The sequence below is a fragment of the Macrobrachium rosenbergii genome, chromosome 14, assembly GCF_040412425.1.
Source record: "Macrobrachium rosenbergii isolate ZJJX-2024 chromosome 14, ASM4041242v1, whole genome shotgun sequence".
Taxonomy (NCBI): Eukaryota; Metazoa; Arthropoda; class Malacostraca; order Decapoda; family Palaemonidae; genus Macrobrachium; species Macrobrachium rosenbergii.
The window spans coordinates 23,317,646-23,343,668 of record NC_089754.1 but is presented as its reverse complement, the minus strand read 5'-3'; the positions used below and the strand labels follow the sequence as shown (position 1 = coordinate 23,343,668).

The 26,023-nt window shown below is 39.7% G+C and overlaps 1 protein-coding gene across 4 annotated transcripts in view; it reads left to right on the top strand.

Annotated features, from left to right (window-relative positions):
- The window catches only part of LOC136845783 (RNA-binding protein with serine-rich domain 1-A-like), a 75,082-nt gene that overhangs the window by 23,741 nt on the left and 25,318 nt on the right, over positions 1 to 26,023 (top strand). For 2 of the 4 annotated variants that reach the window (XM_067116097.1, XM_067116098.1), the window contains exons 5-6: positions 7,707 to 7,805; positions 20,833 to 20,922. In XM_067116097.1, the coding sequence (XP_066972198.1) occupies positions 7,707 to 7,805; positions 20,833 to 20,922 (189 nt within the window). The remainder of the gene's footprint in view (positions 1 to 7,706; positions 7,806 to 20,832; positions 20,923 to 26,023) is intronic. The other 2 variants (XM_067116099.1, XM_067116100.1) reach the window with 1 other exon arrangement.

The window sequence follows — 26,023 nt, the reverse complement described above, 5'->3', positions numbered from 1 at the left end:
TAAAGGTAAAACCCCATGAGATAAGAGCGGTCGCTATGTCTTTGGCATTTAAGCGCAATCTATCCCTTACGTCAATTGTACAAGCGACGTTTTGGAAGTGCAAGTTGGTGTTTGCATTGCATTATTTAAGGGATTTCGAGACGACTTACGATCAATGCAGTACCTTGGGTCCGTTTTACGTGGCTGGAGTGGTGTTGGGGAAGGAAACGTGGAAAGTAATGTCCTTCTTTAATCTCTTCGCCTTGCTTAGGGTGTTGAGTTTTGGGGAGCCTGGGAGTACTATGTACTTGGAGTACCCTCCAGTCTTTTGGTTTTATGGTTGGGTATTGGTGTTTTTAATTTGATTCTTGGTGGTTATGGTGACTATTTACTCTGGTTATTTTGTGTGGTACTGCACCCTGGGCAGGGGCATCTTGTTGTACTTTGCTAGCCCTCAGAATTTAGTCCATCGCTACAAAGCACCCACTACAGTAGTAGGCCCTCAAGGCTTTACCGCCTCGCCTCCACTGGATAAGATGAGCGCCAACCAGAGGCAGTATCTTCCTGTAGCAGCTCTCTTATCAGGTAAGGTTCATCAACATTGATTTAATGTTAGCAAATTTCTATTCTCAAACTCATTACTATTAATAATGTTTTGGGGTAGATATGTCCAACATTCCCACCTCCATTGAATGTGGGAATCAGCTATGTAATTACTGGGAAAGTTACTTATATAAAAATAACATTTTTATTATAAAATAAAGTTTTATATATACTTACCCAGTAATTACATAATCGGAGCCACCCGCCTCCCCTCACTTGGACATAAGGGCATAAATAAATTGAAGCTCTTTGCTATGTTGTACCTTCTCTTACACCTGAAAGTGGGTGGGGCACGTCGCCATAACCATAACAAACTAGCGGACCCGCAATTTCAAAATTTTGAGCTGCCGGTTAAATAAAAGAAACTAATAGCTATGTAATTACGGGGTAAGTATATAAAAAAGCTTTATTTTATTATAAAAATGTCATGTGTACAAGAATGGTGTTTCAAGCAGTGGTTTTGTATAAAAATATTTTGTTGCCAAAACAGTACATTATAGTTGAAATTAGTCAGTAAAATGTAATCTTTTAAACATTCCCCCCCCCATTTGATAAATCTGTTGTGCACATGTTAAAACTGTTTCGTGGGATTTAAGGAAAGTTACATTTTTATATAAGCAACTTACCAAGTAGTTACACAGCTATAGTTGCAATTAACTGGCAGCTAGAATTTTTGAAATTCGTAGTAGCGCTACTTTGTTTTGGTTAGGCGACTAACCCCAGCCACTTTCTTGGTAAGAGAGGAACTAGTCCAGCAAAAAGAGCTCAGTATGTTTCTGCTGGCTGATGGCTGTACTTCAGTCCTTAGCAGCAGGGTATTTTTGGATTTCTTTAGCTTCTCAGTTGGTCGCAAGACTACAATTGGTGAAGCATTCTCTTTATGGTAGCCTTCTCGGCATATTTTGGTAGTATCAGGTTCTTTTTCAGACAACTACTGAATTTGACTGTTGTAATTCTGATCTTAGACATTCTAAGCTTTGTTGACTTTTGTCGACTATGTCTGATTCTGGTTCCCAAGGCTTTCGGTGTTGCAGCAAAGGCTGTAATACTAGGATAACTAAAGCCTGTTATGATCCCCGCACACTCTGCACATCTTGTAGGGGTCAAATTTGTTTGCCAGGCTTGATTTGTAATGAATGTGAACTGAACATTGGGATGTCAAAATGTGGAAAACTTTAAATAGTCACTTATCAAAACTGGACATAGACAAAAAGAGGAGAGCTGCTTCTAAAGCCAATGGTAAAAAGACGTTAGCTAGTCAGGTTCCTGCAAAGTCTGTGCTTGATAATGTCTTTTTACCTTTTGTTCCTCCTAATCCCAGTTCTCATTCTGTTCCACCATCTCCTCTCACGGGCTCCCTTACTCCCAATCCCGATACTATTGCCAGCCTTGAGTCAAGGGTTAATAAGAATTATGAGTTGTTAGCGAATATTATGGAACAGATAGGCGCTTCAGTTCGTGAATACTATGGAACAGATAGGCGCTTCAGTTCGTGAATACTATGGAACAGATAGACGCTTCAGTTCGTGAATACTATGGAACAGATAGGCGCTTCAGTGAAAGTCCGTATGGACAAGTGCAGTGTTGAAAGTGTCAGTGGAGGAGGTGGCTGTCTGTCCCGCCGATTCTGGAATTAAGAAAGTAACCGAGCAACTTTTAGCGCCCGAGCTTCCTGCTCCTGCTACGATTATTGACACAGGACTCCCTCATGCTTCCGAGCGCCCGTTAGCTCCTGCTCCCACAGTGCCTGACTCTGTTGTGTCTGCGTTGAGACCTTTGGCGCCAGAACACCCATTGGCACCAGAGCTCCCCTTGGCTTGGAACATCTTTTATTAGAGCATGTGGTTCTTTCCAAGCTCGCTTTCGGTGCCTGAGCTTTTGTTTGTGCTTGAATGCCAGTTGGCTCCTGTGCTCCCTGTCACTTCTTCTAAGCTCCTGATACCTGCTCCTGTATTGTGGGTTTTGGATCCAGCCACGGCCCAGCTGCCCCTTCATCCTCAGTGTCTGGCTTCGGCTTAACAAGCTCCTGTAGTAGTGGACCCTTCCTTTCTTTCCATTCAGTGACAGATAATATTTTGGGGTTAATCAAGAAACCCCCTTCAACACCTCAGCCTCTTGCGGAGTTGTCCCCCATTTCTTCAGAGGAGGAAGTAGACCCTCTTCGAGATTCCCTAAGATAGTACTGTCTTCCTCTGCTAAGAAGGCTTTAAATGAAGTGGAAAGTTGGCTCTCAGGGAAGAGAGAGCAGGGAAGAGCCTCCTTTAGTTGCCATCCATCGAGGCTTTCTCAGAGGAGATATCTGTCTTACGTAATTGGAGAGGCCCTTCCCTGGAAGCTTCTGCCTCCTCCCAGGGGGACTTCTCCAGTCTGATAGACTCGTCCTGGAGGTCGGCTTTCAGTTCTGCGAAGACCCTGTTCTTGACTTTGGAATTAGACCATTTGATCAAACACCTGTTAAAAGTTTTCGAGCTGCTTAGTTTTTTAGATTGGGCAGTGGGTGCCCATGCTTGTAAGATCAAGGATTGTCCTCATGTCCTGGAGGACTACACCTCAGATTTTTCGGGTGTTATCTCTTGTCTCAACAAGGGTATTAGGGACATATCTCTGGAGCTGGCTTCCCTTTTTGTGATGAACATTTTAAAGAAAAGGGAGCTGTGTTGTTCTTATACCACTAAAGGTGTGACCCTTTCGCAAAAGTCCGCTCTTCTTTATTCCCCTCTGGATAAACAACATTTGTTCCCACAGGCTACAGTTCTTCAGATTTCTTCTGATCTTCAGAAGAAATCTACTCAGGACCTCCTCACTCAGTCTGCGAGGTGCCCTAGAGAAACTCCGACTCCGGCACTCTCCTCTAGGATGATTTCCCCTGTCCAACCTCAACCCTTTCGTGGTAGGGACAGACAAAGAGGTTTTCCCAGACCATGTGCTAATGCCCGGCTCGCCTCTCGGGCTATCAAGAAGTCCCCCTCTAAAGTTCCCCTACATAAGTGAGACCCGAGTCCTCCATACACTAGTAGGAGCAAGGCTCCTTTGCCTTTGGGAACGATTGGACGTGAGAGAAGCAGAAACCTCGACTGTGGAAGTTTTGAGGGAGGGATACTCTATCCCATTCATATGGAAACCTCCTTTGACCAGCTTGCTGGTCATATTGACAGCCTTCTCGCTAGGCTCCGAGAAGTTTTCTGCCCTCTCCCAAGAAGTGTCTTCCCTCCTCGAGAAAGAAACCATCGAAGTGGTCAAGGATACCAGCTCTCTGGGGTTCTACAATCAGTTCTTCGTAGTCCCCAAGGCCTCAGGAGCCTGGAGGCCAGTCCTGGATGTAAGCGCCCTGAATTTGTTTGTCCAGAAAACCAAATTCAAAATGGAAATGAGCCAATCCATCCTAGCAACTGTTTGTCAAGGGGGTTGGATGATTTCATTGGACATGAGGTAAGCATACCTCCGTGTTCCAGTTCATCAGGACTCGAAGTTTTTAAGGCTCGTTTTCAAAAACAGTGTATCATTTCAGAGCCCTTTGCTTCGGCCTAGCCACAGCTCCCCAGGTTTTCACGTGAGTCTTGACTCCCATAGCTAAATGGTTACATCTGATGGGGGTCAACATTTCGCTCTATCAGGATGATTGGCTCCTTCGTTCTCAGTCGAAGGAAGCATGTACGGAGGACCTGCAAAAGACCCTTCTTCTAGCCCAGGAGTTGGGCCTTATAATAAATTTTCAGAAGTCACAGCTGACTCCATCTCAGGAGATAGCATATTTGGGGATGAGGATAAACTCGCTGACTTTTTGGGTTTTTCCCTCCCCCCTAAAGGATAGAAAGTATGCTATCTCCTGAGAAGGAGAAAGTAGAAGAATTCCTCTCTCTTCAGTCTTGCTCTGCAAACAACTGGATGAATCTTCTAGGGACCCTCTCTTCCATAGAGCAAGTCATGTCTCTGGGAAGACTGCACATGAGGAACTTTCAGTCTTATCTACGAGCCAATTGGAACAGGAAGTTTCCGGACACTTTTGTTTTCCCAATAACTCAGGAAATCAAACAGGACCTGCTGTGGTGGAAATCAAGGGAAAGACTGTCCCAAGGGAAGTCCCTCCTTTCTCTGAGCCTGGACCTAGTGTTTTATTCAGACGCTTCAGACCTAGGTTGGGGAGCTCTCCTTGGAGACAGGGACGTCTCTGGAATTTGGACTCCAGAACAGAGCAAATGGCATATCAATGTAAAGGAGTTGAAAGCAAGTCACTGGCGATTACAAGAGTTTGCTCTGGAAGTGTTCGGAAAGACATTGACAGTCCATTACCCTTTGCGAGGCAGTAAGAGCTTTTCTCGTGTGGGTGGATTGAAACCAGACAAAGATCCTAACCAGGTTTATTCAAGGGAAATTAAACATCTTAGCAGATGAACTGAGCCGCCAAAAACAAGTGCTCCCTACAGAGTAGACTCTTGATCCTTTAGTGTGCCTAAAACTTTGGAAACTGTTGGAAAAGCCAGTTCTGGATCTGTTCACAACCGCGAAGAACTTTTGTCTTCCTCTGTATTCTTTGCCGGCCCCAGATCCGCAAGCATGGGCGACGGATGCAATGCTTGTGGACTGGTCGGACAAGGGACAAGGTTCTGTATGCCTTTCCTTCATTTAAGATGGTAAGGGAAGTAATCAACAAGTTCCGGAATCACCAAAATGTAACAGTGACTCTAATAGTTCCATTTTGGCCAACCTGGGAGCGGTTCACAGACTTGTTAGAGCTTCTGACAGACTTTCCGAGGCTGTTGCCTCAGAAACTAAATTTACTCGACAACTGCATTTCAGACGGTTCTACCTAGAGTGTCAACTCATACCCTGACTGCATTCAGACTGTCAAGAAACTGGTGCGATTGAAGGGATTTTCAAGGTTGGTTGCTGTTGCTCAATGCAGACGCCAGTCCTCGAGCAATGTATATCAAGGTAAGTGGACAATTTTCCGTTCATGGTGCGGAATGCATAACATCTCGTCTTCTTATACAACTGTAGCTGAAATTGTAGATTTTTTGTTTTAATAAAGATCTTCTGGGGGACTATCTTCCTCAACTACTAAGGGTTACAGAGCAATGTTGAGCTCTGTATTTAGACACAACAGAGTGGATCTCTCCTCTAATAAAGATTTGTCCGATCCTACTAAGTCGTTTGATACAACCAAATGTAAGGAAGAGAAATTTGTAGCTTGGAACCTGGACGTGGCTTTAAAGTGGTTGTCAGACCCCCGTTTTGAACCTGTAAGTTCAGTTTCTACGAGAGATTTAACAATGAAGACTGTTTCTGGTAGCATCAGCTACAGCTAAGCGTGTTAGCGAGCTGCATGCATTAGATAAGAGAATCGGTTTCTCTCAGGGTAATGCTATTTGTTCATTTACTCTTGGGTTTTTAGCGAAGAATGAGACCCTTTCCAATCCGTGGCCTTGTTCCTTCTCTATCAAAAGTCTGGTAGGTGTCTTAGGGCCTGAGGAAGAGGAGAGGACCCTTTGCCCTGTAAGGGCACTTAAATTCTACTTGAAAAGAACTGAAAAGATTCATGGTGCATCGAGCAACCTTTGGTGCTAAGTGAAAAATCCTTCTTGTCCTCTCTCAAAAAATGCCCTGGCATTTTTTCTTGGGCTCTTATCCTGGAGGCTCATTCTCAGTTTAAGATTGATGACTTACCTTTAGGGAAAGTGAAAGCACACAAAGTGAGAGCGGTAGCCAAGTCCATGGCTTTTAAACATAATTTGTCACTCTCCTCAATTATCCAGACAACACATTGGAAGTGTAGGTCAATATTTGCCTCTCGTTACTTGAGCGAAGTCAAAGCTATATATGAGAATTGCAGTACCTTGGGTCCATTTTTGTTTACTGGCATGGTGATGGGAGAGGGAGTGTAAGAAGTATCCCTTTTTTCTTTGCCTTGAAATAAAGGTGTTGAATTGTAGGGGAGCCTGGGGGTACCATGTACGTGGAGTGCCCTCCAGTTTGTTTTTTCTGTTGGTAGTGGTTTTTAATTCATGGTCTAGGCAACTACAGTACGTTGATTACTCTGGTTGTTTTTATGTGTATGGTACTGAGCCCAGAGCAGGGGCAACTTTTTAATTCTTTATCTGCAATTGGAAAACTCCTTCGCAGTAAAGAATCCCACCAAGTAGCAGGCGCTTCCTGGCTATACTGCCACGCCGCTACTGGTTGAGATGAGCGCCAACCAGAGGCAGTACTCTCCTGTAGCAGCTCTCTTGCCAGGTAAGGAATTAGCAAACATTTTACCAGTGTTAGCATTTTTTCTATTCTCATTTCATTACAATTTTTAATGTGTTTGAATAGTTAGAGCTATGCATCCCACCTCCTTCAATGTGGGATTCAGCTATGTAATTACTTGGTAAGTTGCTTATATAAAAATGACATTTTTTTATAATAAAATAAAGTTTTATATATATACTTACCAAGTAATTACATGATCAGAGTCCTCCCTCCCTCCCCTCACATGGATAGGAAGGCATAAACATATTGAACTGTTTTTGCTGGACTAGTTCCTCTTACCCCGAAAGTGGCAGGGGTTAGTCGCCTAACCAAAACAAAGTAGCACTAATGCAAATTTCAAAAATTCTGGCTGCTGGTTAATAGAAACTTAGCTATGTAATTACTTGGTAAGCATATATAAAACTTTATTTTATTATAAAAATATCATTTTTGTGTGCATGTAACACTCACACAGTACAGAATACAGGAGAGGAACACTTGATATAATTTTGAAACAGAAAAATTAAATTTAACTTAAAAGTTGTGGTAAATGATAAACTTGGTAAACTGTCGTTAAATTTTAAAGATAAAAAAGTTTATTCATATTACTTTTTATGCACTTAGAAAACTGTTTTGGTTTTTACTGTGTTGCCTGTTTTTGTTTGTGTGATTTTCAATTATTTTAAATTAATTATTCTTCATGGCAACTAACTATCATTTGAATTGCATTTACATTTTTTTTTTTTTCATATCTGGTACAGGAAGTTTGCATTTGCGGTACAGTGTCTTGATGAATTATTAACAAATAATGTATCTTGATTTATTTTAAGGTATTTTTGGATAGTTATTCTTGAACGTTATCAGCGCTGCTTATTAATAATTTTGCCCATTGTCAGGTCAACAGCTAAGACCCAGAAAGAGAGGAGTCGCAGTCCAAGTGCTAATCGTGAGAAAAAAGCAAAAGCTAAGAAGCCACCTTCTAAGTCACGTTCAAGGTAAGTCGGTACTGTATATTTTTAGGGTTAGAATCAATCTTTGATGTACTTTACCGTAAGAGCTTATAGAAGAAATTTCAAATTGTGTAGCAGTTTTAGTAAATAGCAAATGTATTCACCTGTCATGCCACTGATTATTAAGTCATGTTTCATGACTAATAAAGCTATTACTATTTTTTATTCTTTTACTGCCACTTTGGTAAAGAGTGACAGTGCATATTTGGTTAGCATGTCTTTGGAAAGATGTTTGTTGTTGTTAAATCTCATTAGCATTACGGAGTAGAATGGACAAGTTCCCAAATAGTTTATGCAGGTAAGTTGCATATAATTTTGACTAATGATGGATGATTTGTTAGCATTTAATCAATATGTTCAAAGTATACTATAATGTTATATTTTGTAGAGTAAAATTTTATGAAGGGAAATTGGTAAGTCTCTCTCTCTCTCTCTCTCTCTCTCTCTCTCTCTCTCTCTCTCTCTCTCTCTCTCTCTCTCTCTCTCTCTCTCTCTCTCTCTCTCTCTCTCTCTGCTTAAAAGTTTAAAAAATTTGTTGGTTCTCTCTCTCTCTCTCTCTCTCTCTCTCTCTCTCTCTCTCTCTCTCTCTCTCTCTCTCTCTCTCTCTCTCTCTCTCTGCTTAAAAGTTTAAAAAATTTGTTGGTTTGCTGTATCATCATTGGACGTGTAGGTTTAAGAAGGTCTGTTGTACAGCAGAGCTTCACATTTATTGTAAGAGTAAATGTGATTGACAGCTAAAAAAATTTATGTTGAAAAGTATTTTAGAAATGTATGGATGATGATACAACACTTCCTTCACCAATAGCTGTTTGATTGCATATTAGAGAAAGTGTGTTTGGTACTATTCCTAGACCCCAAGTTATCTTGGCCATGGTATTATGAATTAGCTTCATAAGTTTGCATGGGAGTCCTGTCTCTCCTGCCTCAAGCTCTTAAAGGAGTCTTCTCATATTTATGATCATATATGATCAGGTTCTAACAAATTATTTTGCAGTTAGTCATATTCCCATTAATATAGCCTAATTGGAAAACTGAGCTAAAGTCTCATGCCAACTGGTAAAAATATAAAATTATATATAAAAAATCTCACATGATGTAATTTCATTAGTTGGTGAGTTACCATATCAGGTTTTCTCTGTACCTTAACAAGTCAACATGAAATTAGGTTCTGGTACCAAGGCTCCATCAGTAACAAAGCCAGGTGGTAAGTGTGTTTGGTCCATTGTCTCTGAGTCTGGCTCTCTTAATCACTTCCAAAGTCAGTTATTTCAGCTAAGAGTTTGTTTTATGGAGATTATCATTTGTATTTTTGTATTTATTTTTCAATTTACAAGTATTTTGTTTTTTTATTGAAATGCACTCCTAAATATACTGCTCTGGATTGAAAAGTTTACTCATGTTTTGCAGTGATGTGCAGTTGTAAGAGGAAAAATAAATAAAAGGTTAAAGGTTCATCATTTATACTACTAAAATGTTCACTCTTCAGTGTAGGAAATATGTATATTAATGATTCAACAGAAGCAGGTGTAATAAAAAAGGAAAAGTGTATCAAAATGTATTATCATTTGCAAGTTATATACAGTTATTGTTTCTGTGCTCTGCCATTTGACCTCAAAATTGCAGGCTACAACTTAAAAACTTATCAGGATGCACCCAGGCAGAAAAAGTAAGCATGCATATATGCACACATTTTTTTAAAATGTATAGTTGATTTATATTTATAATTTGACAAATATATATAATATACATATATACAGTATATAATATATATATATATATATGTATGTATGTATGTATATTTATATATATAATGTATATTATATACATGGATAATGTGCACAGTTTTGTGCATTACTATTAGCTTGTCTTTGTGAATTTTTTATAATTGTCATTTTTAATGAGTTTTCAGTGATTTCTACATTATCATAATAATGCTAAATCTCTTACTTACCCCTAGCATTGGGTCATATGGTCAAAATTTCGCATATTCATTCAGCGCTTGTCCTTTGTAAGGTATGTGTTTCTGTTACAAACCTACGCATATTTTCTCAAAATTACATGTAATACTTTAACAGTGTAAATGCAATTACTGTTTTGATGCTTCTTTTTTTTGTTAGAGGAATACATTATGATGGAATTTGTATGTATACATTGAATACTGATGCAGCCATCACAATCTTATGTTTATAACGCTGAATGTATCAGTATTTATAAAATCACAAAATAACTTTTTTTTTTTTTCTCAAGGCTTATGGATGCCTTTCTTGTAGCTATGCTGATACCCTGAAAGAAAAACCTTCGACATAAGGTTTAATAAACTACATACATTAACAATGAAAAGAAGTGTAAACATTTTCTTTAATTATTTTTATTTAAGGCATACAGGTTGCTTCATTCACATATATTAATGCCCTGAAAGAGGAACTGTAAACATAGTATTAAATATATAATACAATATATTTTTGAGGTGAAATGTGCTCTCCATCACGGCTACTTGGTGCAGGTTCGACAAGTGTTAAAATTGAAAACAATTGTTAACGAGCAAGCCTTCTCTCAATAGTCACTCCCCCACCCTTTAGGGTAAGGGGTAAAACACTGAGTGTTTTGGTTCATCAGTTGTCTCTTGTTGGTGAACAAGGCCAGGCATGTAGATAAGTGCTCCAAAATTTGTGTTTGTAGGCAAGTTACAAGACCAGATTGGTAGTTGACATGCATATTAAGTAACTGACGTACATATGCATGAACTTGCATGGATCATCAAGAAGTGTTATACGATTCTGACAACCTTCATGATCATTGCAAGATTGGTAAATTGCCGAATTAGAAGAGAAAGATAAACTTACGAAAGAGTAAAAGAACAGTTTTGAATCTAGGGTTTCTTTAGAATTAACACCTGGTCAAGAAGTTAGAGATAAGTCTATAGTTTCTTCTTTATTAAAAATAGATCCTACTATACCCAAATATCAGCTTTCATACTATTTCTCCCCTTTTTATCACCCATTAGTCTGGGGTGTCTGGGAGTCTAAACTAGTCTGAAGGGCCAGCGGTGAGTTCGCAAGGTTGTCTGTGAGTCTGTTAGATTCTGGGTAGCAGGCAGTGAGTCCACTTCCAATAGGAAAAGAGGGAGACCAGCTTCCTTTTCCCCTCCAGTTACAAGACATGCTGAAATACCTAGTAATAGGTACAAAATGTTGTCTCTAAACAAAGTTAATGGATCAAAATCGCCCAATGAGATAATTCACTTAAAAATCACTGTTGATCTACACCACAATCCTTGCCAATCAGATAAGCTGCATAATGTTATAAAGAGTGTAAAACCAAAAATATCTCGACCATCCTTTAAAAAATCATCAGAAAGTAGCATTAAAATGAAAAATTCAGAATTGAGGACGTCTTTCAAAGAGTCCTCTAGAAAATAACCAGCATTTTCTCCTCCATATTGCAGTGGAACTGTCAAGGTCTGAGGGCTAAGTATGAAGAGCTTAAGATGCTCATGCATGAATTCTCTCCATTTTTTATTTGTTTACAGGAAACGATGTTGGATGTTAATACTCCTTGTCCAAGGGAATACACTACACATACTGAACTGCTTATAATCCTCAATTAGAAAGTCATGGAGAGAGTTTGGTTTATATTCGCCATGACATTCCTCAGATATCTTTAAGTCTGCAAACTCCCCTTCAAGCAGTAGCAGTGCAAGTAGAATTAACTAGAAAATGTACTGTCTGCTCTCTCTACTTACCTCCTGCTATAAAGATGTAGTAGGGTTGATTAATCAACTTCCTCAACCATTTCTTCTTGTAGGAGACATAAACAGTTGACATCCATTGTTGGGGGTGATGTTTTAGCTAATAGAAAAGGCAATCTCGTCTCATCACTAGTTGAAAACGAAGACATAGGGATTCTTAATACAGGTGAGCTTACTCACTTTCATATACAAACAGGCACTTTGTCATGTATTGACCTATCCATAGTTAGTTTTAACTGCCTTATTGACTTTCACTTGAGAACGTTGGATGACTGGCATACTAGTGACCATGCACCAGTAATCATTAAAAGCAATAGTAGTCCACCAGAGCATAGATCTCCTCGCTGGTGCTTGGATAAAGCAGATTGGAATAAGTTCAGGGAATTAGGTGAAATCGAATGTGATGTGGATGAGTTTAGCAGTGTTGATGATGCCATTGATTTACTTAATGGTACTCTTCATACTGGTGGATTGCATTCCATTCCTAAAATCACTGGCTTATTCTGTTGTCAACCTGTTCCTTGGTGGTCGCCTGGACTCCAGTTACTTCACCGGGCCACAAGAACTGCTGTAACTAGATTCTGATGAAATCGAACAAAACACAACATTATAGTATATAAAAAGTGTAGAGCACAGTTCTAGCATGCATTAAAAGCAGCCTGTCGCCAATCATGGTCACCTTTTATTTCTTCAGCTGTACGGAGAAGCATCAATAAAATAGCCAGCAAATATATTCCTAGCCTTCCCCCTGTATTAAAGGCTAATGGGCAATACATCACAAGTGCATTGGAAGTAAGTAACAAATAGCAGACCATTTTGAAAAAGTTTCCCAGAAATCAGAAACATCTGGATTCCAACATCATTCCATGGAAGAACAAAAGCCACTTGATTTTTCATCTAGTAAAGAAGAATCCTACAATGTTCCGTTTACTGAGAGAGAATTTGATTCTGCCTTGTCAACATGTACAGATGCAGCCCCAGGCCCTGGTGAGGTTCCATATGCAATGATTAAGCATGTATGTAAGAACACTAAGCTTTTCATAAGCCCATCAGTTTGGGAACCAGCTTTAATTCTAGCCTTTTCAAAACCTGGAAAGGAGAAATTTTTATCTGCAAGCTACTGCCCAATTGCATTGACACCTTGTCTTTGTAAGATTATGGAAAAGATGGTCAATGCAAGGCTTGTTTGGGTATTAGAAAAAAACAATATTTTATCACCGGCACAGTGTGGATTTTGAAAAATTCATTCTACTACTGATGTCTTGATTTTTCTTGAGTCATCTGTATGTGAATCGTTTGCGTCGAAGCAGCAGCTTGTTACTATATTCTTTGACCTTGTTACTATATTCTTTGACCTTGAAAAGGCTTATGACACAGCATGGAGATATGGAATCCTTAAAACTATCCATCAGTTAGGACTTGAGAACTGCCATTATTTATTAAGGCCTTTCTGACATGTCAACTCTTTCAAGTTAGATTTGGAAATACTCTCAGAAAGTAAATTCCAAGAAGAAGGGGTTCCGCAAGGAAGCCGTTCTTAGCGTTACCCTATTTGCACTTGCTATCAGTGATATTTCTCCTCATATTCCTTATGATGTATTGCACACACATTAGTTGATGATCTTTCTATATCATTTGCAGGATTGAGGATGTCTGTTATTGAAAGGAAGCTCCAACTTACAGTAAATAACATCACTAAATGGGCAGATTTAAATGGGTTTCAATTTTTGACTAGCAAAACAGTTGTTGTCCACTTTTGCCATATTCGTAGGCTTCATCCAGACCCAGATATACAGTATGTATATCAAAGGCCAAAGAATTCCGTGTGTAAAGGAAACCAAATTCCTTTGTTTAATTTTTGATCATAGGTTAACATGGTTGTCTCATCTAAAGATATTGAAGACAAAATGTCAGATTTTAAACATTTTTAAAGTTTTAGCTTATATATCCTGGGGTGCAGACTGTCAAATACTCTTAAGGTTGCATTAAGTCCTGATTTTATCAAAATTGCTATATGGGTGTGATGCATATTCTTCTGCAACCCCCAGCAGGTGGAAAATGCTTGACTCTATACAACATGCAGGCACTAGACTGGCCACTGGTGCTTTCAAGACCTTGCCAGTATCAAGCCTATTGGTTGATGCTGAGGAGTTGCCCTTACAACTCCATCGCCAGTCATCCATCCTTCACTATTGGTATAGGATGCAGAGCCTTCCCAGTTCTTTAGCCTTTCAAATTATAACAAGCGAAAGACATTTTAGGCACTGAGATGCATCCTAAATGTCCACAACCTTACGGGTATAAACTTAAACAGTTACTTGGCACCACTGATGTTAGTAGAAATGAGGTGCTTCCTTATAAAATTTCAGTAACCCCACCATGGAAATTAACAGAAATTTCATTTTGTAAATTTTTTTTATGGTTTTAAGAGAAATATGACGGATGTAGAGGTCCGTTCCATATTTATGGAACACAGTGAGGTTCATAAGGAATTCAACTTGTGTTTTCACAGATGGCTCTGGCATTGGATTTGGAGTTTTTAGTACTAAGTTTTGCACCAAAGGTGCACCTCCTGTTTTAACATCTGTTTTTATGGCAGAGTTGCTTGGGATTTTAAAAACTATTGAAAAAATAGCAATTATTGATGAAAAAAATTTTACAATTTTTAGCGACTCTAAGAGTGCATTACAGGCACTTAGTGTTTATTAACACTGCTAACCCTTGGTTTTAAAAATTTAGGAATGGGTGCACTTATCATTATAAAAAGGAACACAAATTAATTTTTGTTGGGTTCCAGCACATGCTGGTATGAATGGAAATGAAGAAGCTGACAGATTGGCCAAAGCAGCAGCTCTAGATTTACTTCCAAGAAGGTGTCCACTTTTATATAATGATTTCTTCCCAAGCATTAAAAAATTTATAATTAATTTGTATCAAGAGCATTGGAATAGTATAGGAGAAAATAAAATGAAAGAAATTATGGATGTTGTATTTCCTTGGAAGTGTGGCAGTATGCCTAGAAGATGGGAGATGGCTGTTTGCTGCTTAAGGATTAGGCATACTTGCCTAACACACTGCTTTCTGATGGCCGGGGAGAATCAACCTTTTTGTGAGGATTGTCTGGTCCCCTTGACTGTGAGGCACTTGCCATTTGAGTGCCCCAGTCCTGGAGATATTAGAAGCCATTACCTCTCTGAGGCTCTTGGTCGGGATGGCAGGTTCATCCTTGCCAAGATCCTTGGAGAGGATGTGATGTATGATGCCAGTGGCATTTTTAGATTTATTATTGACGCTGGTCTTCTCCCAAAAATATATTTAATTCATTTTCTTTTATCTTTATATTGTTTTTATAACAATTAGGTTGTTCACTTAATTGATATCGGCATCAATGACCCAGTTGTCACGATACCAGGTAACTGAACATCGTTCATTCTTTCATTGCCTACGAGTCCGCACTTTTGTCTGCGACTCCACATGGGCGTTAGCTAGTCCGAAGCTTCAGTGAGTCCACATGATGATTCTGTGAGTCTGTGCAAGGAGTCTGTGAGTCCTATTAGTGAGAGAACTTTTTACTTTTAATTTTTTACTTTTAATTCTCTGTCAGCTGGATTAGGAGAACTTTAGCTCCTGATTTGGGGAGACCATTTATTATGGGGCTACTTTTGTTCTTGCCCTTCCTGTCAACATTCTCCTTTGCCTCCTTTTTAGGAATGGGAATATGTAGGCTATCCACTCAGTTTTAAGGAATTAGTTCAGTTGTTCTTAGACAGTTCCACTCCTTCCTTTAAGTTATCTGTTTCTGTACTAGGGAGACTTGACTCAGTGGGAATGTTTGGCCAAAGATTCTCCTTTTGAAAATCCTCACTTTTATCCTGTGCCATCTGCTAGGAAGTCTGTGGTGTTCGAGCAGGGGATTTTTTTCCCCCCTCTCTTCCTGATCCAGCTGTTAGGGTCCTTGTTTTTCCAGCCAAGAGAGGTGTAGTTGTGTCTGCTAAGCCGCTTTTCTCATTTCAAGGGTCAGGATATGTATTAAAATATTGCTAATGCCATTGAAGCTGTTCTCTTCAGTGCTTTGTGCTGGATACTGTTAGTGTTGTAGGAGTGTGGCGGACTACCTCCTTTGGCCATGGATCTTTGATAATCCCTAAAGGCTTTGGTTTCCTTAACAAGGCCTCTTTTGGGGTGGGATAGATGAACTTTGGGAAAGAATAGGCAACAAGCTATCTGTTTGTGATAACTGCAGGGACAGGGAAGGAAACACAGAAGACTGAATTAGTGCTTTGCTCCTCCTTTCCCAGTCCATTGAGCAAAGTCCCCTCTTCCTCTTTCCATAAATGCACTTTGGGCAATTCTACCTCCTTCCCTGGTCTTCCTTCCGGGATCAAGAGGAAAAAAAATGTCCTTTTTTGGCAGCAAGGATCCAGTTTTCTTCTACCAAAGGGTTTGTGCATTTCCTCCACAATTTCAAGATTCCTAAATGTGATTAGCGTATCAAGCCCTCGTGTGCTGATGGTTCCAGATTGGACCGCTTCACTCAAGTGATGAAACACTGATAGACTCCCTGGTAAAGGAGGATTTTTGCATTCCTTTTAGGAATTCAGTGCCTCTTCAACCTTTCAGTCATATAGAGCATCATAGAGAAGAGACAGGTGGTGGTCAGGAAGTCTTTTTCTCCATTAGAGAAGATAGCATAAGAGGTAGTAACAACTACCTTGCTGGCCTTTTTACACAGGCTGTTCCTAGTGACAGGCATAGGAGTTTGGGTGATGGTCCCAGACATATACAGGCTCAACCATGTCAACCTCCACAGTCTTTAATCTCCATGGAGAAAGGACATGAATGTTTACAGGGGTACATGAACGACATGTACTGTTGTGTCCCCATTCATCAACTTTCTGTAAGTGCCTACTCTTTGACTTTGGGGAAAAGACATATCAATGTCTAGCTCTTGGTTTCAGGCTCAGTTCCTTGCCCCAAATATTTGCTGGGGTGCTATCCCCTAAATGTATGTTTTCTTATTAGGAGTAAAGTTACTTCTGTATCTGGATGACAGGTTATCTATGTAAGGTCCAGGGGGTTTGCGTGAGGGCAAGAGAGCCTGTATGGGGCTTGGCAAGGCCCTATCTTTACAAAAAGGTCTGAAGTCATCTCTAACCTATGCAAAGAGTGGCCTACCTGGGCATGGGGATTGATTCTGTTTTGTTCAAGGTTGTCTAACACAAGCTCGAGTAGACAATCTGATGTTAATCATGAGAGAATTCTTCTCCTCAGGTGCATGCCTCCTAATGCTGGTTGTTTTGCCTAAAGCTCTCTTCTGTGGAGAAGTCAGTTCCGAGTACTTGACTTTGGATGTTACCTCTTCAGTTGCATTGGCATGGAGAGAGACTTGGCCAGTCCTTGTGTTGCAGCGTAAAGCCAAGAACGGATCCTTTTCCTTCATTGGTCATTTTGCTTTGTATTGCTTCTCGCAGGAAAGTCCTTAGAGTCCCTGAACCCAGACCTCTCACTGTATGCGGTTGCCTCAGATGAGGAGGGGTGTGCGTTTTGAGAACCAGTCTCTTCAAGGTGCAGTCACCAGTAGAAACAAGTCTTCTCATTAACTGCAAGGAGTCATAGCTAGAAGGGATTTAAATAATTCCTGTCTCCTTGGGCGTCCCTTCTCTAGCTTATATTAGAAATATTAGAAGGTGGGGCATAAATTCGGAACCTTGGGAGCCATCATCAGACTTAGCTTCTGAACAGTGGAGAGGAAAGGTTCACATATGCCTCAGGTGTTTCCTGGTTGACTGTATATATGGTGGACATGTTAAGTCATCCGGGACAGATACTCTCCTGCATTTAATCTTTCCCTATAGGTTGCTTGGCAATTAGGGTTGTTCGGCAACCCCTCATTGATCTATATGCTGCTAAGCTGAATCAATGTCTCCCCAATTCTGAGCCCTCAAGCCTGGGCAGTAGACACTGGGATTCAGGATTGGACGTACCTATTCGTATATACCTCCCCCGTGTTTCCACTGTTGAAGGGGTTACTCTAGGGTTGAGGGCTCCGGGAACTCCATCATGTTTCTAATCGCACTTTGGTACCAGAGGATGCATTAGTTCCCAGTCCTTCCACATTTCAGTAAAATCCCCATGCATTACCTCCTTAGTAATCTGCTTTGTCAGGCGGGGAAGGGGAAAACGTTACGGAAATATCGAAATGCTCTGACTAACCTCGTGGAACTGTTGTCTAGCTCCTGAGCTCCAGAGACTTTTATGTCATCTAGGGATTTTTTCCTTATGACAAAAGAAAAAAGTATATTAATTTCTTGTTCACTATAGCTGGACCTGTATAGATTATGATGCAAGTCCAGCAGTAGTCCCTGTCTGCACTCCTATATTAACAAGATTAACAATATTTAATGGTCTGCATGTATTGAGAAATGACAAAGGGTTTTCTGTTTCCTACATCTAGGTTATAATCCATGCTGACTTGAGCAAAACCTTTCACGCTTTTCAGCTGGATCGCTGGAAATTCTGCTAAGCTGCTTTTATGGAACCTCTAGTCTTTGGCTTAAAACTCCTTAGTGGCACCTCCTTTCTACCCCAGAGGCTTCTCTCAAGGCTCTTTCATAGAACACTCCTTCTGGGGCAGTGCCTTCTGCCAGAAGAGCAAGTGGATTATATTCGATTTATTCGTTAGTAGGGCATTCACTCACCAGAGTAGAAGTATCTTTTTATGCATCCTTTCATGCTAAGATGATGTCAAGACCAAAGCTCTTCCAAGAGTTTTCTCTGTCCCAGCTTTAGGGACCCTGACTCCTGGAGAAAGAGTTTCTTTGATGCCCTGTCAGGGTCATAGAGATTTATACATCACATTTTAACCATTAAGGAAGCAATGTAAGAACCTATTTTGCACCGTCAAGAATCCTTAGGTTCCTAGGTCTTAGATGCCATGGTTTTCTTTATTAATCCTTAATCCTGGAAGCACATCATGCATTGTTTCCAGAGGATTGCCCCCTTTTGTTGGTGAAAATGCCCAATGTTAGAACAAAACAACAACATCAATTAGTTTTCATTAGCACCTCTCCCTAGACTGTCAGGTCTTGGCTGCACAGTGGAGGTGTAAATCTGTGTTCTCCTCTAACTACTTGAGAGCTGCCTTATCCAGCAGGGACTACTGTACACTAGCACCTTTAGTTGTGGCAGGGAAGGTTTCTACTAGTCTCCCCCTTTTGTGTTACGAACAGGTATAGGTTTTCACTATCGACCCCATCCTGGGTAAGAACCTTATGTATCGGAGTTTGTACATGGTAATATCATACTCTTGTCTTGAGTGCAGGATTGTGCTGAGTTGTAATTGCTTTGTTTCTCTTAGGTAGGAACAAACGAAGTTCATTATTAGAGTAAATAATGTTGGACTAATGTTGCGGAGCCATTACTCCTCATTGGAGAAAGCTATCCTGAGCTGGTGGTCTTTTGGGTGTGAGATGCCACAGCAACTCAGCAGGTAAGTGGTAACTCTTCAGGGATCATGTTTAGTTTTGGTTTTAGCTTCCATCAACTCTACAGGCCTGAGGTACAGAGGCCAAACTTACCATCCTGCATTGCACAATCTCAACCAATGGCTATATTGAGGGTCCACGTTCCACCTCCTTGCAATACTGGACCTTACCTGATGAAGATTCTCTCTGACAAGAACTTGCTGTGCGATCATTTGTATTTTTAATATCTGATAATTTGGTTATAGGGAAATCTCTGGTCCTCCTCCAGCACACAATGTTGGAGTCGGCTAATGATGGAGGGTAAGTTTCACCTCAAAAATAATGAATTTTATGGTAAAATCCATCATTGAGAGCCCTTCCTCCTCCCCTCTTAAGAGATTAATAGCCAACTGATGAACCAAAACACTCGCTGTTTTACCCCCTCCCCCTAAAGGGTGGGTAACTATTGGGAGCATTTCACTCGTTAACAATTCTTTTCAGTTTTAACACTTGCCGAATCTGCACCAAGTAGCCACAGATAAAGCTAATGATGGAAGGTAAATACCTAAAAATTTATTTAAAAAAAAAAATCATTTTTATCATTATTTATTTTATTATTAGGCAAACTACATCCTTAGCTGGAAAACCAGGAAGCTACAAGACCAAGGTTCCCAATGGGGAAAGCAGAATAATAGAGAAAGAGAAAAGCAGAAGTTAAGAAAACTAAAAAAAATAACAAATAAGATCAGTAATCCATAAATTATACTCACTCAAGCCTGGTTGTATAGAAAATGTTTGTACCAAGTTTGAACTTCTCTTGTTCCAACAATTTAACTAATGAGTAAGATGATGTTCCTGAATTTGGTCACAACAGGAACAAAATGCCTAGAAAATGTGGTATTAAATCAAGCCTCACAAAGAGAAAGCAAGACTTTGAATAAACAGAATATTCAAAACAGGTGCTCTGTATTGGATAGTGGAGTCTGGGAGGCTCTGAATGCAGTTGATGATCAAAATTATGATAATTTTGAAGCATGCACATTGAGCGAATGGAACTATGGTACCAGAAATTAAGAATTTCGGAAAGAGAAAAGATGAATTCTTTTATTATCCCTTAGCGTGCCATATCTGCAATTTGTTGGCTCTAGTCCCTTGGTGATTATTTGACAAGTTAAAATTTTGAAATTTCTTGTTTATTTTTTCCTACTTTCTAGGCATGTTTTTGATTTCTCTTGAGTGTACTGTACACCAGGTTGGTTATAGGTGACTGTATGTATGTCTATGTACAGACATATGTATTTATTTCCAGAATCATCTCGTCTCGGTATTCTCACACTTCTTAGTACATCACGACAAGCTTTGAATCTAGGTCGGACATAAATAAATACTGTATCCTCTTTACTCTTATGATGGGATTCAAACCCAAGCACAGTGATAAAAGTGAAACTACACTTAGTTGTCCTGTTCTACCAGGAAGGATAAAATTCTATTTCAGTTTGTCCATATATGTATCTGTTGATTCAGATGATTATTACTGAACTGGAATATAGCCATCCCCACCATTGTAACATTATAGGGTATTGCTTCTTAAGCTGAAATTTATATAGACATAAATTCTATTAGTCACTGGAATTGAATCTTACACACTATTAATAACATTATTGTATCTGCCCTTGCATAATGTACAGTATGTAGTATGTGACTACTGTGGAAATATTGCAATTAGCGGTGGTCCAGCTAAGAATTGTTTGACAATGGGAATTGAAAAACAGAGCTTAAAGTAATCAATAGCATTTTATAGAGACACCATGACCAACTGGTCCTTCGATCCAGCTCGTCAGGATTATCAGTCGAACTCTAATGCATCTCACCCGCGGAGACGCCCATCAAGGTGGGTAGTTGTGTATGAAGTTATGCTTTTACCAGTTCTTTTGAGGTTTTATTTTATGTTGCTGTAAAGCTTAGTTTTTTCATGGTCTACAGTTGCTAGAGGTTTTATTAGAAACCAAAACTTCTGTTACCTAAATCCCACACCTCATGTACAACACTTTGAATGCGTTTCTAGCATTCTGTTTCTTAAATACCAATGTCTTGGGTAAGTATTGGGTAGAACAGTGTGATGTTTGGTTGGTATGTACTCATTACTGTATCCACTTTGGTTTTAAGCTTCAATTCTTTGCCCTGTTATATGCAGCTTACTCTTTAGGTTTCCCAGCAAAATTTAAAATAAATCTCATTACATTCTCAAGTGAAACTCATTATGAAAGATTCATATTGGTTACACAGTCAGCTTTCTATGATGGACTTAGGTTATGAGAAATAAAGATGAACTGGAATAATAGTGATTTTGGGCCACAAATAAAAGCTACTCTCCTCTCAGTTACTGCTTTTCATTTTATCTTTTATGGTTAGTCAGAATAGAGTAATAACAAAGATAGAATATTTATAACAGGTTATGAAATAACCTGTAATATTTATAACAGGTTATGAAATAACCTAAATGAATTTCTGTTACCCCTTTTTTTCTGTTTATTTTCTACAAATCAGTAAACCCCCCAAATGTGCATTCTGTTATTTTTCCACCATCTCAAGTTCAACAATAAAGAAAATAGCATTTTAATGCTTACAGTAAAATGCAACTAGTGAATGGCAATGATCCTAGAGCAATCTAAGTGCCTCCATCTATGTATAATTGTATTTACATATATCTTGCTGTTAACCTTTCTTATTCTTAATCATCTTAAACATTTTTACATAAGCTTTCCCCTTTTATGAGGCTTTATGCTTAAATAAGATTTTTCTAGCTGAACTCCCAGCAAGTCTAGGTCTTCACCTGTTCCTTTCTCTTCATGATTTCTTGGGTTGTCCTACAGGTCTTCAAGACTATTGCTGTAATGACAAGTGTTCCCTATCACATTTAAAAAAAAATCTCAATCCTTAAGACCTCAATCTTTTCTCAAGCCACTAGATACCACAGTAAACCCCCGTTTTTTGCGGTCTCACTATTCACGGACTCGCATATTCTCGGATTTCTCTGTGGAACGTTACGTACCCATTATTCGCAGAAAATTCTCCCATTCGTGGTATTTTTCATTGAGAAATATTCACAGATTACTGTATGTTCATATTTTCATGACTAAAGTGCACTCTTTGTGAGAAAACTATTAAAATACTCAGGCATAAGCATTTTGAGAGGGTTTTTTTGTGTTTAAACTATAAGAATAGGCAACTCTAAGTATTTATTAGAGGGGTTTTAAGTATTCGCGGATTTTAGTTATTCGCGGGGGGGGCGCGTCCCTGCGAATACGGGGGTTTACTGCACATCTTCCCACTGCAATCCAGCCACGAATCTAACATTTCCATGGTCACACCCTATCAAAAATCTCTCTCTCTCTCTCTCTTTCCTACTTTTTTTATTTTTTTTTTTTTTTTTAATTGGTGTTTCCCAGGGTAATACAAATGCTCTACCTGAGCCCCACTTGTGATACATCTGTTACAATCAGTGCACAGTACAGAGTTAACACCACAACCTTCCCACAATAACCACATAGCCACTTTCCTGATTGTACATTTTCTTTTGATTCCTTTCCAAACACCTTAAAGTTTTGTTTTTCCTACATTTATTTCCAGTCCCTTCCATCCTACTCTCCACATTTTGGTTATTTTCAGTATTCCTCAGTTGGTTAAGTATCATTGGGAGGAAAAACAAAACAGAAGATTATGAACACTACCTCATTTCTCTGTTGTCACGTATACAAAGTTATCTATATAAAGCAACTCCCAGGATGCCTCTTATCTGCACCCCCTTTGCAGCTGTTACTATTATAAACAACCAAGAGCACAAATTCTTCCAGTACACTTTTCATTGTCTTCAGTATAGGTCTTGGTTTATGGTATAGTAACATCAGTTGCTAAATGAGTCTTTCTGGTTCCTTTGCCCTCATTATGCTCAGTTAATTGTTTGTCTCAGTAGTCTCGGATGTCTTTTCAGGACATCTGAGATACTACCGAGACAAACAGTTAATGGGGCAGTATGAGGGCAAAAGAACCAGAAAGATTTGTAAATCTTGAAAAGATTCACAAATCTGTGATATAATCTATTCTGTGCGTGGTCCTCCGAACAGTCTTTGTTGTCGTATGCTGTTCCTTTCAAGTTTCTAACATCTTTGCCTTTTCTTGGAATAGACAAGATTTCATCCCTTCATGTTTCTTCCTGTCTGGGAAGTTGCTTCCATGGTCGGGTATTTTCCTTGGGAACAGTTCCTGGGTGCTTTTTGTCGTTGGACTTGCAGCAGAAGTTGTGCCGCCTTCTCCTTTGTCGTTATTTTGTTCTCCCGTCTGTGGATGTAGGCTTAGAGTCTCTCCTACTTAGTCAGTCACTCTCTAAGGAAAGAGAACATGGCTGCTTGATTTACGTGTCCATAGACAAGGGTTAGGCAAATGTAAGATGTGTCATCATACATTGTTGATCATCTTGGTGTATTCTTTGTGTAATATGGCATGTCGGAGAGATATTGCTGAAGCTACAATATGCCGATTGTCTCTTAACAAAAGGTTCTTTTTCCAAGAGTCAAGAAGAGCGGCCTTGCATGTTGTTTCTACTTTCCAGTACATTTCCAGATTGGTAATGTTACCGATGTACTTTCGATTACAATGGGATCGTTCTTCCCGGAACAGAGTTGCTCTTCTGGAACAGTCTTTCATTCCTTTCACATACGTGTGATGGGGTGGGGAGTGGAAGTTGCCTCAGGATGGTGTGTCTGGGAACGGACCATCAACCATACTCACATGAAGGTTTGGGAAGAGACCGGGATGGCGTAAGGTCATACCACATTGAAGCACCGATTTTGTCCGATCGTTTGGTGAAGAGCATTGATAGCACTTCTGTGGATATCTAGAAAGGCGACAACTCAGGTTCAAGAACATCAACAGCACGTCTGTGCAGTGCCTTTTGCTTATGTACATGTTTTAGTTTGACCATTGGGTAACGGCCAACGGATGTTATGATACCATCTACATACGAGCAAATGGGATCATTTTACCAACTTTTATGAATGTACGGCTAACTCATTCGAACATATGGAGCGTTCGTCCAGATGTTTACGATATATGTTACGACTTTCAACAGTCGTTTCATTGATAGTATCCATCTGTTTCAATAACGTCTACAACCAAATGAATGAGTTCGTTCTATCAGACTTACGGCCATCATTGCGTGAATTGATGATCTTTCACATATGTGTTCAGTAAGAGACTCGACATTTTTCAGGTAGGAAGAAGTCTCTTGTTTCATTGTTCTAATTCTAACCCTGACTCTTGATTGTTCCTACACTAATATTAACCTCGACTTTCTGAGCCAAGGTAATTACAGTTCATCAGTACGGGTGTCTTCGGATACCCGTTCGTTTTCAACTACAGGTTGGTTTCTTACAGTGAAGTTATGCAAAGCCATACTGCCCTACACTTCCGAAACAGGGGATCAGTTAACACTGATTGTGCGATCAGAATTACTTTTGAAGCTCTGTAGATCTATGGATCAGGCCTACTCCTCAGTACAACAGCCTCAGTGTCCTCTTCTGCAAGTACTCTTAGCACATAGGATGAGTTCTGGTGTATGAAAAGGTCTCCCTATTCCTTCCCATCCTCTCTCAGAGAGGTGAGACAGGACTTAGCCTAATGGTTAGATGACAGATATCTCCTTGGAGTGTTGTTAAACACTTCCTCTCCAGAGATATGCCCCAAGGCATCAACCAAAATGCAGTCACCTACACTTGAAGAGGTTAGGTTGGTTACTTAACCTAACTTAGCCTAGCCTGACTAGTTCTAGCTTAACTTACCAAACCTGCTCTTCAGTACCCTGGAACTTCTTGCCTCATGGCATCAACCAGAAGGGCTAGGTTGGGTTAGGTTAGGTGAGGTACTTAACCCAACCTAGCATAGTCCAATCTAAATCTAAACCTAGCTTAACCTGACCTAATCTGCACCTTAACCCTTAATGGGTGGGAAGCGCCATATGAGTATCTATGACAGGTTTTGGGTCATGGATGGGAGAACTCATCTGAGTATTAATATTACGTGCAATACGATTTGGATGAATTCAGCGGGAAAGAGGTTCGTAGCACTTCAGTGATCCATGAGTAACTAATGGCAACTGTAGACACTAGCTCAGCTCAGGACAGAGGGAGTCAGTATGCTTCTTGACTTGATGGGGGAATGTTTTGCCCCTCTCTCTCCCATGTCATAATTTTATTTATTTCCTCATAAATATACCCAGGAATTGCTGTTGGTTTTAGTTCTTATCTTTTCTGATAGTATGTCAGCTATAATTGTAATTTTGCAAAGAAAAGTGCAAAGAAATACTAGAAAAAACATGTATACCTCAGTAAATCTAAAAAATTTTACAACAAATGTACTCAGAGTTTGTTGCTGATTTTAGTTCTTAGCTGTTATGATATTGTGTGAGCTTTAATTATAATTTTACAAAATAAAATAAAATAAATTATTAGAAAAAACATGTAAAACTTGGTAAAATTTACGAGTGTCTTGCAAAAGAGGTCCCACACAGGGTTGTAAATACTGTAGTCACTTTCAACTTCCCTTGGAATGTATGGAAAATTTTTTAGAATTTTTTTCGTCCACCATGTGCATTTGCATGCCTTCCTCTTTCAATTTTTTTTTTTTTTTTTCTCTTAAATTGGCCAGCCTTGAAGTTTGCCCCATTTTGGGGTGTGCATGATATATATTCAGCCCGTCCCTTAATGGTTAATAACCTGAATCATCGTAGCTCTCCAAGCCTCAGGATCCGAGGATAGGTGTTCCGTAGTGTTGTTAAGGAATGGTACCACAATAGTTCCTTAATCAACATGAGGGAGTGGGGGCTAGTGTTCTATCATCTCCTCAGTTGATGGTGCGGGTGCACCGGTTTGCGTTAGCACACTCAGAACAGCGATTAATCAGGCACATTCCAGGGTGATTGATGTATGGCAGACAAG